Here is a 12,635-nt window from a genome sequence, read left to right as displayed (position 1 = left end):
GGTGCCTGAGCGACCACACACCCCGGGGCCAATCGAGAAAAAAGTCCACATCCCCAAGGATGTTGTCCGCGAGTATGTCCGAGAAGACGACATACAACAGTGGTTTAAAGCCTACGAGATCGCCATGACCTCCCACCGGATCGACCGGAGTGATTGGGGAGCCGGACTCTGGGGGAGGTTTATCAACGAGGGGCGCGATGCCCTACTGCAGCTCCCAGATCACCAAATGTCGTCCTACGACCACATGAAGGCTGCCCTCCTCACCCGCTACGGCCTCACACCCGAGATGTACCGCCAGAGGTTCAGAGATTGCACCCGGATCCCAGGTACAACTTGGGTAGAATACGTGAACTATTTCAGCCGTGCCTTCGAGGGTTGGATAAAGGGGAGCCAGGTCACCACCTACGAACAACTCTTTAACCTGATGGTATGGGAGCACCTGTCGAACAACTGCTTCGTCGAGCTCAGGCAGCACCTCCTCGACAGTAAGCTGACTGACCCCCGGCAGCTCGCCGCCGAAGCTGACCGATGGGAAAGCACCCGAGTGGGCCGGAGGGGGCCACACGAACAGAACAGAAACAACCAAGGCCAGCACCGTCCTCGGGGAGGAGGAGGGGGCCAGGGGCGAGGGAGAGACGCCTTGCCCGCAACACCCGTGGCCAGCACCCCGGCTCCGGCCGGTCGGGGCAACCCCCCGTGGCGTCCTGGGGTCCGAGCCAACGTCACGTGCCACCGATGCCAATGAGTCGGCCACTACGCCAATGACCCGAGCTGCCCGCAGAACCAAACACCCAAGCCCCGCCAGGTAGCTGCCGCCGCCCTGGGGGAAGAGCGATCATTGGAGGAACCAGAGGAGTATGAGCCGGCCCAGCAAGAGTGGGAACCGGCCGCCATGGTCCTGGCGTGCTTAGGGGGAAGAGACATGGTCCCGCGGGCTCCCCTACCCGCTAACACCAGGAAATACGGTCAGTGGGTGACCATTAATGGACAGCGAGCCGAGGCCTTGCGTGACACAGGCGCCAGTGTGACGGCCGTCCGCTGTCACCTGGTGAAGCCCGAGCAGATCCTGCCGAACATTCTCTGCCCCGTCCGCTCGGCAGACAACTCTGAAAGTATGTGTCAAATGGCCTGCGTTCCATTCGAATGGGGAGGGGTCTCCGGCCTGTTGAAGGTGACGGTCCGGGACGATGCCCCCGTGGACTGCCTCCTGGGGAATGACCTCGAGAGTTCCCCGTGGGCCACCGTTGAGAGAAGAGAGCACCTGGGGATGCTGGGCCTCCCGGACTGGGCCTGCATAACCACCCGGTCCATGGCCGCCCGTGCCGTCCCTCGATCAGAAGAACCAGAATGGCCAGCACCTCCGCCCCCAGTCGCCCCAGTAGAAGACAACGACGAGGCCAGCCTCCCAGACCCGACGGCCGAAGGGGACGCGCAACCCCAGGACCTTCCTGACCTGGCTCAGTGGCGTCAAGAGGGGGGGCCCACCCAAGCACAGTTCCGCCAGGAACAAAAGACCTGTCCCTCCCTCGAGGGACTCCGCCAACAAGCCAGCGCCCAGAACGCAGGGGACTCCACCGGAACTCACTGGGTCTAGTGGGATAACGACCTGCTATACAGCGAGCAAAGAATCGCCGAGCTGGGGGCCGGTCGAGTACTGGTGGTACCTCTCCGCTTCAGAGACTTTCTGCTCAACCTGGCCCACGATGTCCCCCTGGCTGGACACCTGGGCCAAGATAAAACGTACAGCCGCCTAGTGACCCACTTTTTCTGGCCGAAGATGAGGAACGACGTCCTGAACCACTGCCGATCTTGCCCCACATGCCAAGCCAGCGGGAAGAGTGGTCGGAAGCTGAAAGCCCCTCTGCAACCCTTCCCGGTGGTCACCACCCCGTTCGAGAGGGTGGGGATAGACATCGTGGGGCCTCTGGACCCCCGCACGGCACAAGGACACAGGTTCATCTTAGTACTGGTGGACCATGCCACCCGCTACCCCGAGGCGGTGCCCCTACGGACCGTGACAGCTCCGGTGGTTGGCCGGGCCCTAATGGGGATCTTCTCCCGGGTAGGCTTCCCCCGAGAAGTCGTCAGCGACCGAGGCACGAACTTTATATCCAAATACATGAAGTCCCTCTGGCAACAATGCGGGGTCACCTACAGATTCACGACCCCCTATCACCCCCAAGGGAACGGACTAGTGGAGCGTTTTAACCGCACCCTCAAGGGGATGATTGGGGGATTGGAAGAGCCCCTCCGTCGCCAGTGGGATGTACTACTCCCGTGCCTCCTCTTCGCCTACCGCGAAGTTCCCCAGAAGTCCCTCGGTTTTAGCCCTTTCGAACTCCTGTACGGGCACCCTGTGCGAGGGCCCCTCAGCCTAGTAAAAGAAGGTTGGGAGATGGCCCCCCTAAAGACCCCTCCAGACGTCTTCAAATACCTCCTGGCCCTACGCAATCAGACCCGGCGCTTCAGAGAGATGGCCAAGGCGAACCTCGAGGCCAGCCAGGAGGACATGAAGAAGTGGTATGATCACAATGCCTCCTCCGTTGAGTTCGAGCCTGGACAACAAGTATGGGTGATGTCCCCCACCGAACCATGTGCCTTGCAAGATAAGTGGACGGGGCCCTTCAAAGTGGTCGAGCGCAAAAGCCCCGTCACTTACCTCATCGACCTGGGACCTCCCGGAACCCCCTTCGGGTCCTCCACACCAACCGACTCAAACCACACTTTGTGCGCTCAGAACTCAGCCTCCTGATGGCTACGGACAGTGGGGCAGAGGAAGACTCCGAACCCCTCCCGGATCTTCTGAAGACTCGGGAGAATGACGGCTCCGTGGACGGGGTCCGGCTCTCTGACGCCCTCACTTCGGAGCAACGCCAGGGCTGCCGGAACCTCCTGCTGCAGTTCGCTACCCTGTTCTCCCTCACCCCCGGGGTCACCCCTTGGTGTTTGCACGACGTGGACACCGGGGACAGTCCCCCTGTCCGACACCGGGCCTACCGCGTACCAGATCGGGTACGGGCCTGCATACAGGAGGAGGTGGCCAAGATGCTCACAATCGGGGTCATCGAGCCCTCGGACAGTCCCTGGGCCAGTCCGGTTGTATTGGTCCCCAAAGCCGCTGCCCCCGGCACCGCACCTGAACTGAGATTCTGCGTCGACTACCGGGGCTTGAACGCTGTCACCCGGACCGACGCTCATCCGATCCCCCGAGCAGACGAGCTGATCGACCGGCTGGGGGCCGCCCGCTACCTCAGTATCTTCGACCTAACAGCGGGCTACTGGCAGATCGGCCTCACACCCAGGGCTCAGGAACGGTCAGCCTTCTCTACCCCCGATGGCCACTACCAATTCAAGGTCATGCCCTTCGGCATGAAGAATGCCCCCGCCACGTTTCAACGCCTCGTGAACCAGGTCTTGGCGGGGCTCGAAGAGTTCAGCGCTGCCTACCTGGACGATATCGCTGTATACAGCCGCCACTGGCCCGACCACCTCCGTCACCTCCAAGAGGTCCTGCAGGCCCTCCAGCGGGCCGGCCTCACAATTAAGGCCGGCAAGTGCCAAATTGGCCAAGGGTCTGTGACCTACCTTGGGCACCAAGTGGGAAGCGGGCTGGTGGCCCCGCTACAACTTAGGATTGCTGCCATCCAGTCCTGGCAGCCCCCCGTCACCCAGACCGAGGTCCGAGCCTTCTTGGGGCTCACCGGCTACTACCGGCGGTTCGTGAAGGACTACGGCAGCATCGTGGGGCCCCTCACGGGTCTCACGTCCAAGAACCAACCGAAGCGGATTAACTGGACCCCCGATTGTCAAGCGGCCTTCGAGAAGCTGAAGGCCGCCCTGTGCACCGCCCCTGTGCTCCAGGCCCCCGATTACGGTCGGGAATTCGTGGTACAGACCGACGCCTCCGACCACGGCATCGGAGCCGTCCTTTCTCAGTTAAACCCCGAAGGTCATGACCAGCCGGTGGCCTTCATCAGTCGACGTCTCCTGGCCCGAGAACAGCGCTGGAGCACCATCGAGAGGGAGGCCTTCGCAGTGGTGTGGGCCCTCAAAAAGCTCCGGCCCTATCTCTTCGGTACCCACTTCCGGGTACAGACCGACCATCGACCCCTGCAGTGGCTGATGCAGATGCGGGGGGAGAACCCAAAACTCTTGCGCTGGTCCATTTCCCTGCAGGGAATGGACTTCACTGTGGAGCACCGACCAGGCCAAGACCACGCCAACGCGGATGGCCTGTCCCGCTTTTTCCGCCTCGACGAAGAGAGTCCCCAAGGAGATGGGTGACTCTCCCCGCCTTCAGCTGGGGGGGACGCATGTTGGACAGGCCACACGAAGGGCTTGCTCCCTCCCCGCACGACAGGGCCCGAGCTCCGGCCCACCAGGCATAATCCACGAAAAGCACCTGTACCCCGTCTCCCGACGGATCTTCTGCCCTCGGACCTCTACTCATCACGGGGCCCAGCCCCACCGGCTCCCCCGCCGGTTCAAGCCGCCATCTTGGGCCCTGCACCACGAGGCCGCGTGGCCTCGCCCCGACCCTAACCCCGGGCCTGGCCGGCCCCGACATCCCGGCACCACCATCCACCCGGGAGGTGAGCGGACCACTTGGCAGGTCAATGGGAGGACGAAGTGTCAAGAGCTCTTCCCCCGCCAGGTGCCGATCGCCTCCAGCTCCCCCAGGCGCTGGCTCCACCCCCTGCTGGGTGTCTGGACACCTTCATCCCGGGCCCTCCGACCTCCAAGTGCGAGGGTCCGGACATCAAAGGGCGCCTGCCCTATAACTGGGGCAACTCCGGAGCAGGAAGGCAGTTGTATCCTGGAGTCGAGAGACACCGAGAGAACTCAGCCTTGACGGACTACTGGCGCTGCCGTAGCCCGCTCTTGTGAACCATCGTCCTGCCTGCTGGCGCTGCCGCGGCCTTCTACAACATCCATCCTCGTCGGGACCTGCTGGCGCTGCCGCGGCCCGTTGTAACGACCATCCTCACCGGGACCTGCTGGCGCTGCCGCGGACCGTACATCGACCATCTTTCCGGGACCTGCTGGCGCTGCCGCGGCCCGTTGTAACGACCATCCTCACCGGGACCTGCTGGCGCTGCCGCGGACCGTACATCGACCATCTTTCCGGGACCTGCTGGCGCTGCCGCGGCCCGTACCAACTAAGCTCGAGGATTGTGAGCTAATCATCATCTCATCCAAACTACCTGACTGGTAGACAGACTGTCCCGCTACCCCTTACCCTGCTTTGAGAGACTTGAATCGAGGGGACCCCTGAGTCCAGACCTCCTTGTACCATTCAACCGTACCTTAAGAAGTGCTTATAAAGAACACTGAACCTTATCCGTGTGTGGTATCTGTCTGTGGGGGGGAAGTTACTTGTCTGTACGATCGCTGGAGACGGCTCTCCCCGGAGACCTCTCCTCCTGACCCCGGCCGACCCTCCCGGTCCGTCTATCCTTTCTAACACTCTCTTTCACCCACCTCTCCAGCTGCCACGTTCTTCTTGCCCTTGACGTGCAGGAGGCGCTTCACGTTGTACGTGTTGGTCTCCACGTGCTTCATGCCGGATGCTGCTCCCCCCTTCTTATAGCTGCAAAACAGAGCACAGTCAGGTCCAGGGCCTCCAAAGTGGTTGATGATATCAATAGTTGGGGAGGAGCTAGACAGGAAAGCTAGGCAGGGCAGGTGGGGTGGGCACAAGTGTGCTGGGCTGGTGGGCTGGATAGGTGGGCTGGATATGGGGGTAGGACAGGTGACGACATAGGTATGACAGCTGGTGGGCTGGACTGGTGGGATGGGCTGGACACAGGTGGGCTGGGCACGTGTGCTGGACTGGTGGGCTGGACACAGGTAGGCTGGGCAGGTGGACTGGGTGGTGGGCTGGACACAGGTGAGCTGGGCAGGTGGACTGGCCAGGTGGGCTGTTGGGCTGGGCAGGTGGGCTGGACAGAAGTGGGCTGGACAGGTGGGCTGGACAGGTGGGCTGGGCAGGTGGGCTGGACACAAGTGGGCTGGACAGGTGGGCTGAGCAGGTGGACTGGAACTTATTTTGTTTAACGCAATAATCAGTTTAAACATTCCGGAGCTAGCAAATGTCAGCTCACAGTTTATATTCAACCATTTGGATTTGCAAAAATATACAAGATGTGCCACAACCAATTTGCAAAACAATTAATATTTATTCAATTGATAAAAGACACAACATGGTTCAGAGAAATGGAGAGGGTCGTAAAAGGAGGGGTTGTTCCAAGTGGAACGTGTAAAGGAGTGCTCAAGGGTGTCACAAAAATCAAAGTATAGAGGGACATAGAGTTTTAAAGACTGTACATAGAACTGATACTGAATAAACAGTTTGTTGTAGCCTGGCCAATCACAAGATGAGGTTTGGCAATATACATCAAAAACCAGAAGATTTTTTCTTGGTTGGAATGGGGGTGACAGGAAATTGTGGTCCAGGCACACATGGGAGGATTTCGTCAACGTTTCGATCCGACTTGACGGCTAAGAGGGGTAATTTAAACCTCAACCATGCGGATCTTCCTCAGGACAGGGGGTGGGAAGCGGCGACCCTCACCAACCGTGTTAGGCGCCCGAAGCATCCAGGCGGTGAGGCATCAACTATATTCTGTATATGACCTCAATCGTAGTTGTGAATCATCACTTATTGAGGTTGTGGTGGGAATGGCATCGGTACCCGCAATAATGTCGCACTGAGTGCGCACAGGCAGCAGATCTGGTCGATAAATTGGTTAGGGCCACAGCCTAATAAATAGAGCTTGAGGTGCTTCAAAAAAGCCAGCTTCCTCACTCCAAGACAGTCACACGACACAGCTCTAATTTAAAATCTTTTTGGGGGCTTAGCTGCCAAGTGACATCCAGGTAATCTTTCATTTATGTATGTATGTATTTAACTAATTTATATTTTCTTGTTTATTATATTTTTGTAACTGTATAGTTGTTAAACTACTCATTCAATTTTATATGCATCAGTTTGCATTTGCTTTACTGTCACACAGTAAATATGTCATATGGCATTAGACAGACAAGCTTCACTGGCAGGCATAAATTACTCATGTTTGTTCTTCAATTGATAAAATGGCTCCTTTCCTATTGTAGAGTGCCTGGTATCCTATCATAAATATAAACCTAATTCTTCTTTTTTTTTTTTGAGAATCTTTTTATTAATGAAACATGTAACTTGTTGAAACCTAATTATTCTTACTATGCAATAGACACAAAGTGGTAAATTGTGGAACCGCTGAAGAAGCATTACCAATGGCGAGCAGCAGTCACATATTTAGGTCTCGCCTGTGACAGCGCATGCAATGCATGCGCTCTCACTTGTGAGAGATATTGTATACCACAAGGGGTTAGCAGCCCGTCGATTGCCTAACATTAGTTGCATCCATTGTCACTTGTATTTGCTGCCTTCTAACTGGCCAAGGCCTACTGGCTTCACTTCCTCTTTTTTGTCTGGAGCATGGACCAAGTACTGATTGCTTCAGCTTGACTGCTGTCCTTCGGCAGATCAAGTTGTGATTGAGCTACTACTTTTAGTTGTTTTTCTTCCCTATCATCCTTGTTGAACCTCTTGCCATTTGCAGCTATGTTTTACTATGCCATACACACTTCAAAGAAGCCATTTTCTCCATTATAATTGATTTTTTATTGTGACAATAGATGTTACCTGTTTTTATTGTGACAACAGAGGTTATGTGCTTCCAAATGTATTTTCACTAACATATGGACATTGGCGCAATTGCTTTTTTTAGGTGATGGGATTTCTTGCCAAATGTCATATTTGCTTTCTTTTTCACACATGAGGAGATTAACTGATTTGCTCAGAATGACAGAGGTGTTGGGCTGAGACCTAACAGCAATTGACAAATCCAATAGGTCTCGCTTTTGAGACTATTGACTCTATCAATTACCTCTGTTTATGCTGCACAGCATGGACATTGATGACTTTGGCAATAATTTGTAGCCGTGCTGTACAGCAGCGTGGCTGTTGTGCAGCATGGCTAAAAAATAATAATGCAAAACACACAAGATGATGGGCGGAATGTTGCACATTGGCAAAACATTCACCCCCAGACACAGATCTGGGTTTAATCCATCGTTATTTTGCTCACCACGCCACCCCAGTTCAGACATGGCCATATGCAAATCAGTCTTGACCCTGTGCCTCATGGGAACAGTCCAGCCCGAACTGCCAAGCCATGTCTTCCCTAGACCGGAATCAAGCATCCTAGGATCGGTTTCTGGGTTTCACCCCTCTTCAGCCAGGATAGCTTGACTCCAGTGGCGTAGTGAGCACGGGACCCACGTCTGGGCATACCCTTCCCACATAGGACGAACAGCAAAACACACAAGAGAATGGACGGAATGTTGCACATTGGCAAAACATTCATACCCTGCCCCAGATCTGGGTTTAATCCATCATTATTTTGCTCACCTTGACACCCCAGTTCCGACATGGCCATATGCAAATCAGTCTTGACCATGTGCCTCATGGGAACAGTCCAGCCCGAACTGCCAAGAGGGGTGAAACCCCAAAACCGGTCCTAGGATGCTTGTTTCCAGTCCAGGGAGGACCTGGCTTGGCAGTTCGGGCTGGACTGTTCCCATGAGGCACAGGGTCAAGGCTGATTTGCATATGGCTGGGTTCAAACTGGAATGGCATTGTGAGCAAACAAACGATGGATTTAGGCCCAGATCTCTGTACTGGGGTGAATGTATGACATTGTTCTGGATTCTCTCCATCAACTGTTGTTTTTGCATTTGTCACCCCGAGTGGGAAAGGTATGCCCAGACGTGGGTCCCGTGCTCTTCATGCCACTGGAATCAAGCTATCCTGGCTGAAGAGGGGTGAAACCCCGAAACTGGTCCTAGGATGCTTGTTTCCAGTCCAGGGAGGACCTGGCTTGGCAGTTCGGGCTGGACTGTTCCCATGAGGCACAGGGTCAAGACTGATTTGCATATGGCTGGGTTCAAACTGGAACGGCATGGTGAGCAAAAAAAACGATGGGTTTAGGCCCAGATCTCTGTACTGGGGTGAATGTATGACATTGTTCTGCATTCTGTCCATCAACTGTTGTTTTTGCATTTGTCACCCCGAGTGGGACGGGTATGCCCAGACGTGGGTCCCGTGCTCTCCATGCCACTGGAATCAAGCTATCCTGGCTGAAGAGGGGTGAAACCCCGAAACCGGTCCTAGGATGCTTGTTTCCAGTCCAGGGAGGACCTGGCTTGGCAGTTCGGGCTGGACTGGTACCATGAGGCACAGGGTCAAGACGGATTTGCATATGGCTGGGTTCAAACTGGAATGGCATGGTGAGCAAAAAAACGATGGATTTAGGCCCAGATCTCTGTACTGGGGTGAATGTATGACATTGTTCTGCATTCTGTCCATCAACTGTTGTTTTAAAAAAAAAATAATAACAAAAAGAACAATGACGAATTCAGGGCCAATGCATTTTAGAATTAAAATCATAGCGCTTTTTTCAAATTAGTTTTAGCCACACTGCAAAGCATTCACGCTGCTGTACAGCATGGCTACAAAACATTGCCAAAGCCCTTAGCTCCCATAGGTGAGACTTATTGGCTTTGCCAATGCTTGTTTAATTTAGCAGGCACTGCTGCCACCAGAGGCCTCTTCCAGGCTCACCACCGAGGCAAGACACATCCCATAGCAGGGAGGCCTCCCATCTTGCCTCCCAGCATCTGATCTGAATCAAGGTGGTCCAAGCCAGGTCTATACTTCCTGCATGGTGCCCGCGGCTTGGCTCGCGCTTGCATTGAAAGACATAGGTCTAGAATCCCAGCCAAGGTAACCTAAGGCAGGGAAGCAACCCGTGAGGCTGTGTTTTTTCAGTGCATGCTGGTACTTGTAGTTTGCTTTTATTCTAAATAATGAACAACAAATACCAACAGGCAAAGGTAAAAAAGCACTGGACAAGCTACTCACACAAGACATGAACAACTCAGAATTGGTCCGTCTGTGCACAGATATAAAGCGAAATCTAATGTATGTATCATTATTTCTAAAGTGTCATCTAAATCTAGCAGGGCTTCGCCACGGTGCAGCGCATTGCAATAGGGTTGATATGGGAAGTAGTAGAGCTGCATCCACCCTACAGCAAATCCACTACATTGGGGTACCATTGCGTCGGGGACAGTACATCGTTGTTATCACTTCTGAGGATGCCGCTACATCAAATAAGGGAAGTTAAAAGGCATGCAATTTAAATATGAGGGGATTTAAGCGAAGGATTAGCATGAAGTTATATTAAATTTAAATTCTTGTATATTATATGTCCAAAGTGACTTTATGGTTAGGTTAAGGTACTTTTTAAATGAAATTAAAAAATAAGTTTTGAACAGACTTCGATAGAGTTAGAGTAGAATCACTTTTTAATTTCAAATAATTGAATGCTCATGTTGGTATTAGGTTAAATTTGCCTTTTATTTAATTTAATATAAATAATATTGTATCTAATTTAAGGCTAGGGTCAGGATTAACATAGGTTTTACAGTCGTATATAAATATAATTTTATTTGATTCAAGGCTCGGGGTACAATTAGGGTTAGGTTAAGATTAATTAAATTAGAGGGTGATGTGGAGAGCAGCAGCCTCCTAAGACAATCTTTTGGTACTGGCACTTATTTTTGTTCTTTAAAAAAAATATATACATAAATACCTTTCATGAAGTGGGCAGCATAATGTAATGAATGAAAAATCAAGTAATGGAACAAGACATTGGAAAAGCAGGTACGTTTTGAGTGTTTACAAAGAGGATGAAACTGAAAGCAAACAGACAGATAGAAAGGCAGAGGGATGAAAGCGCTGGATGCGCCCAGGCCTCAGTGGATACGCACACGACGCCCTGCTTGAAGTATCCGCGGAACGTCTCGCTCTCGTGGCCCTGGCACTCGCGATGCTGCACGGCGGCGCCCCCCAAGTGCTCGTCCATCTGGGTGGTGTAGATGGCCGCTGCCCCCTGCTCGTCCGTTGACGACTCATTGCCGATCCAGTAGTGGATGTCGTAAGTGAAGTTGTTCCCGGTTTTGTGAGTCTGAAAAAGAGCACACGTGTTTTTCAGTTCAAACGTTCAGAACTGGAATAAGATCCCTTTTGGAGATCCGTGAAATACAACAGATTCTTGACGGCACCCAGGCGCGCAACACCCATTGGGCTCACCGGGCTTCAGCCCCCGCCCGCCCGTCATGTGTGTCAGCCCGGCTGAGACAGCCTCGCGGGCTGGCGTCCGTCTAATTGCAGCCGGACCCGAGTACTTCACAGGTCTTTAAAATACCATTTACTCGCTTTTGTTGCGTTTTCACCCCTTCTTACAGCCACTCTGCCTATGGCTCGAAGACTTAGCCCCCCCCCGAAATCTTTTTCAGCCCCCCCCCCCCCGAAATTTGGCTCTAGTTGCCCGCCTGACGGCACCAGACACTGAAGATTGAGGGCTAGATTTATCATTCTTCCAGGCAACGCAACGCAGCAAGGCAATGCAGCAAGGCAACTTGCTGCCTGAAATTAAATGGAAAGGACAGGAAGGCACCATATCAATCAAGATATGGCACATTCCTGCTCCCTCCCTGTGCTGGTGCAGTAGTGGCTGACAAGCGCCAACACAGACACCCTTGCACCATGGTACTACGATGTTTGCCTTGCAGCCAGGACTGTTTTTGTGCAATAAGGGACACCTTGCTGCACAAAAACAACCGCAGCACGCTTAGACAGAGGAAACAACGAGGAGAAATTAAGATATTCCTTCATGTTGCACCTCCCCTGGGAAGTCAAGTCAAGTCAAGTCACAAAACTTATATAGCGCACTACATACCCATAGGGTTTCAAGGCGCTTAGGAAGGGGAGGAGGATTACCTTTCAAATATCCAGGTTTTGAGTTGCTTTCTGAATGCTAGGTGGTTCTGGGTGAGGCGAAGGTATGCGGGGAGAGAGTTCCATGTTTTAGCAGCCAGGTAAGAAAAGGATCTGCCTCCCATGGTGGTCTTGTTGATGCGAGGGATAGTGGCGAGGGCTTGGCTGGAAGAGCGTAGTTGGCGGGAGGGGGTGTAAAAGGACAGACGTGAGTTGAGGCATTCTGGTCCGATGTCGTAGAGTGATTTGTGTGCGTGGGTAAGCAGTCTGAAAGTGATCCTCTTATTGACGGGTAGCCAGTGGAGGTCTTTGAGGTGACCAGAGATGTGTTCGTTGCGTGGGATGTCTAATATGATTCTGGCTGAGGCGTTTTGGATTCGTTGGAGTTTCTTCTGGAGTTTTGCGGTAGTACCTGCGTAGAGGGTGTTTCCGTAGTCCAGTCGGCTCGTGACCAGAGCGTGGGTGACAGTTTTCCTTGTTTCGGTGGGGATCCAGCGAAATGTTTTTCTGAGCATGCGAAGAATGTTGAAGCAGGAAGAGGATACGGCGCTGACTTGTCTGTTCATTGAGAGTGAGGAATCCAGGATGACGCCTAGGTTCCGTGCGTGGTCCGTCGGGATGGGTGCTTTTCCGAGGGCTTCCGGCCACCAGGAGTCGTCCCATGAAGAGGGGGACGTACCTAGAATGAGTACTTCAGTTTTGTCTGAGTTCAGTTTCAGACGGCTGTGTTTCATCCATTCGGCAACTT

The 12,635-nt window shown here is 53.6% G+C and overlaps 1 protein-coding gene across 2 annotated transcripts in view; it reads right to left on the bottom strand.

Annotated features, from left to right (window-relative positions):
* Positions 1-12,635, bottom strand: part of VIL1 (villin 1) — a 189,825-nt gene that overhangs the window by 119,747 nt on the left and 57,443 nt on the right. For both annotated transcript variants that reach the window (XM_085650036.1, XM_085650035.1), the window contains exons 4-5: positions 10,879-11,075; positions 5,482-5,590 (exon numbers count right to left, since the gene is read on the bottom strand). In XM_085650036.1, coding sequence (XP_085506162.1) covers positions 5,482-5,590; positions 10,879-11,075 — 306 coding nt within the window. The remainder of the gene's footprint in view (positions 1-5,481; positions 5,591-10,878; positions 11,076-12,635) is intronic.

The sequence above is a fragment of the Triturus cristatus genome, chromosome 3_2 (assembly GCF_964204655.1).
Source record: "Triturus cristatus chromosome 3_2, aTriCri1.1, whole genome shotgun sequence".
NCBI lineage: Eukaryota > Metazoa > Chordata > Amphibia > Caudata > Salamandridae > Triturus > Triturus cristatus.
The sequence above is the reverse complement of the archived record's forward strand: the minus strand, read 5'-3'. Positions and strand labels throughout refer to the sequence as shown.